General features: G+C 64.6%; 1 protein-coding gene across 1 annotated transcript; it reads left to right on the top strand.

Moving 5' to 3' along the window:
• Positions 1-210: 210 nt before the first annotated feature.
• LOC134174354 (thyroid hormone-inducible hepatic protein-like) lies at positions 211-1,371 on the top strand. Its single transcript, XM_062639255.1, has 2 exons — positions 211-715; positions 1,030-1,371. The coding sequence occupies exon 1, from the start codon at positions 287-289 to the stop codon at positions 695-697; it is 411 nt and encodes a 136-aa protein (XP_062495239.1). The 5' UTR covers positions 211-286; the 3' UTR covers positions 698-715; positions 1,030-1,371.
• Positions 1,372-5,589: the final 4,218 nt, after the last annotated feature.

The raw sequence follows: 5,589 nt of genomic DNA, 5'->3' as shown, positions 1-5,589 counted from the left end.
AAGGGCGCGGGGTCGCTGATCCCTTCTGCAAGCGCTGGGGCTGCTCCAAGGCCGGCGGCCGGGGCCGGGCTTGCTCAAGGCTGCGGTGTTCACGTCCCGGGAGCGTGGCAGCCGCGGGCGAGCCCCAGCGGGGCTGGAGCCGAGCCCGGCCCGGCCCAAGCGGTCCCGGGCCAGTAGCGGAGCGCGGCAGAGCGGGGCCGTGCCCCGGCCCCGCATAAAGAGGCGGCGGCGGGGCCGGGGAGCGGAGCAGAGCCCGGAGCAGCGCTGGGGCAGCCGGAGCGGGGCCATGGAGCAGTACTTCTCAGCCACGCACAGGATGGAGCAGGAGGTGATGTTCCCCAGCCTGCTCCGAGGGGTCTTCCCGCAGCAGCAGCAGCAGCAGGACGGGGCGGCTCCGGATGCCGACGGCCACACGGACCTCTACGAGCGCTACCAGCAGCTCAAGGCCATCAAGCCCATGGTGGAGAAGGGCCTGGCCTCTGTCCATGACCACAGCTCGAGCAGCAGCGATGAGGACGCGTCCTGGGATGAGGCCGGCAGCAGCGGGGATGCGCGGCTGGAGCAGCGGCTGTGCCACCACCTGGCCGGGCTGCAGCAGGTCCTCACCCACCTCACCAGGGACACCAATGCCCTCACGCGGAGGTACAGCCAGATCCTGGAGCAGATCAGCCCCAGCGAGGGGCAGCCCAGCTGGTGACCCTGCCCCGGCCACCAGGTGAGAGCTGGGGGATGCTGCTGAGAGCTGGGGCAGCGGGGCCAGGGGCTGCCGATGGGCACGGAGGGGTCCCCAGCGCTGCAGGCTGGGAGCTCCTGGCAAGGGCATTGCAGTGGGGGCTGTGCCCTCCCTTGCCGGCAGGTTCCCATCTCCGTGCCACAGGAGGGGACCCATCCCATCCCATCCCATCCCATCCCATCCCATCCCATCCCATCCCTGTGTGCAGAGCCGGTGGGGCTGAGGGTCCATGGAGCAGGGCTGGTGCCCAGGCACCTGCGGCCATGGTCTCGGGTTCAGCACGGCTGCCGTTGCAGGACGGGTGCTGGTGGCACGAAGGAGAGGACGTCCCCACCGTGCCCATCGCGGCTCTTCCCCACCCCACACGTGGCAGCGGATCTCCCGGCGCTGGCACCGACGCCTGCGGCCACCCCGGAGCCAGAGCCGGCCTCATCCCCTGGGAAGGAGCCTCTGGAGGTGCTGCAGGTCCATGGAGGAGCCGCGGGCTCGGGCCCCGCTCTTTATGGCCAAGAGCAGCACGAAGCAGCGATGTCGAGCGGTGGCCCCCAGCTCCGAGCGGCTGCCGAGCCCTTTTCCAGCTGGTTCCTGGACTCCAAGGGGCTTTTCCCCTTCTTTCATAATAAAATGAGCCCTGAGAAGCCCTCGGGGGTGGTGTTGGTGCTTTGCTGTGGTGGAGCCCTTGGGGAGGCAGCTGCTGTGGGGCAGGGGGACACTGGCTCTGCTGGGAGGGGCCTTCCCATGCAGTGATGGGGAACGTGAAGGGACACAGAATCCCAGAGTCACAGGATGGGGTGGGATGCGAGGGAATTCCAAAGACCAGTCAGTTCCTAATGCCCTGCCGCAGGCAGGGACATGGTGCAGTGGTCCAGGTTGCTCAAAATCCCCTCCTACCTGATGTGGAGCACTTCAGGGATGGGGAATGTGTAACTTGTCTGGGCAACCTGTGCAGTGATTCCCAATGGACCCAGTGAGGAATTCCTTCTGGAACCCTGCTGCTGTGCCCATAGCACACACTATATGGGCATCAACCCATGCTGTAGTGAGACCCCAGGTTCCGGTCCCTCTTCAGAGCTCTCCCCAGGGCTGTCCCTCCACTGCAGCTGCTGCCCGTGCCCCACAGCTCCCCATGCATTTCTCCTGCCCATCAGGATTCCTGGCCTGGAGCTGCCCCGAGTGGAGCTGAGCCTGGCACCGTCCCCGAGGGGCAGCAGAGCTGCAGCTCTGGGTGCCCGTGGAAAGCAACTGCCCCTGGAGCCCAGCCCCGTGTCCTGACAGGAAGCTTCGAGTCCCATTGGAGCTTCCCGGCTCCCCTCTCCTTGCTCAGGCCACTTCTGGCTGTGGAGACCACGTTGGCTCTGTCTTGTCCTCAGTGAGCAGGGGCAGCAGGAGCAGGGTCCCCAACTACCTGGGACCGGGGGCACTGGAAGGGGCTGCTGGGGACTGGGCCCAGAGCAGCCGCACACCTGAAAGGGTCCTGCTCAGGATCAAGCAATGGCAAGGACGGCGCTGGGGGGGTTCAGGGCACTCAGAGACATGGGAGATGTGCAGCAGGAGATGCTGCGGATGGCAGGGGCACCCCCAGGGACACGGCTGGGGGGGGGGATTTTGCCCCTTCCTCAGCTGTGGCTCAGGAGGGAGGATGCTGCATAAGGGGGGGTCTTGCCCAACACCAGGTCTGTGGCCACAGAGACCCAAGGGATCTCATTGCAGCACCACCCAAAAGCCTTGCTTTCCTATGGAAGCAGCTTCGGAGCACCCAGTCCCTCAACACGTGGGCAAACACAGGTGCTGGCAGCCAGGGCGAGGACAGCAGAGCACATCTGCCCTCTGTGTTCTGCCTCAGGCTGGGTAAAGCTGCAGCGTGTCTCATCCAGAGCCAACGGAACACGAGTGGGAGAGAGCCAGGCTGTACCATGGCAGTGCCACCTCCCGATGGGGCACAATGGCTCACGCATGGAGCAGCGGGGCTGGAAGATGGACACGGGGGCTCCAAACTGCATTTGGATCCCCTCGCTGATGGCAGAGCCAGGGGCTGAACCATGAAGCATGGAGGGACATTGGCTCCCCATGAGGTGGGGGCCGTGGAGGAGGTGATGTCCCTCTGGTGCTCTGCCTGGCTGGAGCCGAGGGCTGGGCCCTGTGTGCTCTGGAGAAGACAGTGGTCCCAGTGAGGAAGGCCTGAGGTCACCTCCAGCAATGGCTTTGCTTCGGGTGGCTGGAGAGGCTGGTGGGGCCTCAGGGAAGAATCACATGGGGACATCTGGTGAAGTGCTGAAGAAGATTGAACATGGTCAATGGGATCATGGAGTCACGGAATCAACCAGGTTGGAAAAGCCCTTTAAGCTCACCCAGTCCAACCGTTCCCCAGCACTGCCAAGGCCACCACTGCCCCATGGCACTGAGGCCTCGTCTCCACGGGGTGTGAACCCTTGCAGGGCCGGTGACTGCAGCCCTGCCCTGGGCAGCCTGTTCCAATGCCTGAGCACCCTCTGGGGCAGGAATTGTTCCTCAGCTCCATCTAAACCTGCCCTGGTGCAGCTTGAGGCCGTTTCCTCTTGTCCCATCCCTTGTTCCTTGGGAGCAGAGCCCAGCCCCTCCTGGCTCCATCCTCCTGCCCGGCAGCTCTAGAACACACCAGCAGAACCCGGAGCAGTGACCCGAGGAGCTGGATGGGCACAGGGATGACTTCTGCACCACTTGCAGTGCCCAGCACCCCCGGCTCCCTCTGAGCTGGGCCTGGCAGCTGGCCCTGACCCCGCTCATTCCCAGGACATTCGTGGCTGCTCCGCTTCCAGGACGTTCCATCACGCTGCCCCGGGGTGCAACTCGCCCCAGTGGGGCCACGCTGCTGCCACCACTGATGGACGTAGCTGATAAGGGACAGGAGGTGCTCCCCAGAAAGGTCTTTGTCCTTGTCAAACCCAGTGCAGGTCCCTTCAGGACGAGGGCAGATGGGGCAGATCAGCCTCTCGGTGGCCACCCCAGGGAATGAACTTTCCATTCCCATCCCTGCAGCACCTCAGGATTGCAGCGGTTCAGTTCTGTCTGTGCAGCCACAGGCAGTGGAGCAGGAAGCAGGGCCCTGGCACGCAGGCTCAGCAGCAGGAGACAAGAGATAAAGCACAGTCTGGACCCAAAATGTTACATCAGGAATTCCAAAGAGCCTGCTCTGAGCAGCCCCATGAAGCCGTAGGGGCCACGAAGGTGTCCTCGAGGCAGGCACAGTCACCAGCTCTGGGGAGGAGCAGGAAGGAGGGATCCTGCCCCTCTGCACAGCCCTGCTGGGACACAGCCGGGTGCTGGCTCCTGCCTGGGGCCCCTCAGTACAAGAGAGGCATGGGCAGAGTGGAGAGCGTGCAGTGAGGAGCCATGGAGGTGATGAAGGAGCTGGAGCATCTTCCATACGCAGGCAGGCCGTGAGGGCTGGGGCTGTTCGGCATGGAGAGGAGGAGGCTCAGGGGGATCTCATCCCTCTGTGCAAAGACCTGAAGGGTGACATGGAGAAGAGGGATCCAGACTCATCCCAGTGATGCCCAGCGGTGCCACAAGAGGTGATGGGCACAAACTGAAGTACAGGAAATCCCATTGGAACCCAAGAGGAAGCTTTCTATTTGCTTGCAGGGCAGGAGGTCAAACCCATCAAAGGCTGCCCATGAAGTGATGCAGTCTTCATCCTCAGAGATACCCAAACCCCAACGAGATGCAGTCCCAGCACTGACCCTGCTGGATCAGGGGCTGGCCTAGATCCTCTCCAGAGGTTGCTTCCAGCCTGTCCAGTGCTGGCTCAGGCTCTGTCCCTGCCCGGTGCTGTCAGAGCAGGAACTGCTGCTAACAGCATCCAACAGGAGGATGCTCAAAGAGACCCAGCAAAGCCTTTGATGCTGCAGGGCTGCTTTTGGCTGTGTGCCACAGGCTTTGGCTCCTGCCATTGCCCCTCTAATGTCCCTCCCTAATGCTGACACCTTTCACGCTTCCCTCCAGCCTGAACCCTTCCTTTCAAAGTCCCTTTTGCAATTCCCTGTCTCTGTCTCACGCAGCTGATGCTCACCTTCCTCCTTGACACAAGCAGCAGGAGGAAGCATCCCCGGTTCCTGAGCCCCTTCTTCTCTGAGCAGGGGCTGTTCTCAAGGCTCCTTCACAAGGGTGGGCAGTGAGAGACCCCCGAGCAGCGCTGCAGGAGCTGTGTGCCCGGCCAGGGCTCACGGGGGAATCCCCCTCTCCATTGAAAGCCGTCTCCGGCTCCCCGTGCCCGCCCTCAGCGCTGCCCAAGCCCAGGAGCATCCCCACGGAGCTGCCGCTCCCTGCCCGCTCGGGGGGCCCCGGCAGCGGGGGCCGGAGGGGCCGGGCCGGCGCTGGCAGCAGCGGGAGCCGCGTCCAGGTCGGGTGAAGGCCGCGGGGAGGCGGCTCCGGGAGCTTGCCCAGAGGCAGGGGCAGCCGCGGGCGAGCCCCAGCGGGGCTGGAGCCGAGCCCGGCCCGGCCCAAGCGGTCCCGGGCCAGTAGCGGAGCGCGGCAGAGCGGGGCCGTGCCCCGGCCCCGCATAAAGAGGCGGCGGCGGGGCCGGGGAGCGGAGCAGAGCCCGGAGCAGCGCTGGGGCAGCCGGAGCGGGGCCATGGAGCAGTACTTCTCAGCCACGCACAGGATGGAGCAGGAGGTGATGTTCCCCAGCCTGCTCCGAGGGGTCTTCCCGCAGCAGCAGCAGCAGCAGGACGGGGCGGCTCCGGATGCCGACGGCCACACGGACCTCTACGAGCGCTACCAGCAGCTCAAGGCCATCAAGCCCATGGTGGAGAAGGGCTTGGCCTCTGTCAATGACCAGAGCTCGAGCAGCACCGATGCGGGTGCAGATACAGCCGAAG

Source organism: Pezoporus occidentalis, unplaced genomic scaffold (assembly GCF_034315485.1).
Source record: "Pezoporus occidentalis ecotype Australia unplaced genomic scaffold, CSIRO_AGI_Poc_V1 ctg6, whole genome shotgun sequence".
Classification (NCBI taxonomy): domain Eukaryota; kingdom Metazoa; phylum Chordata; class Aves; order Psittaciformes; family Psittacidae; genus Pezoporus; species Pezoporus occidentalis.
This window is presented reverse-complemented; position numbering and strand designations above follow the sequence as displayed.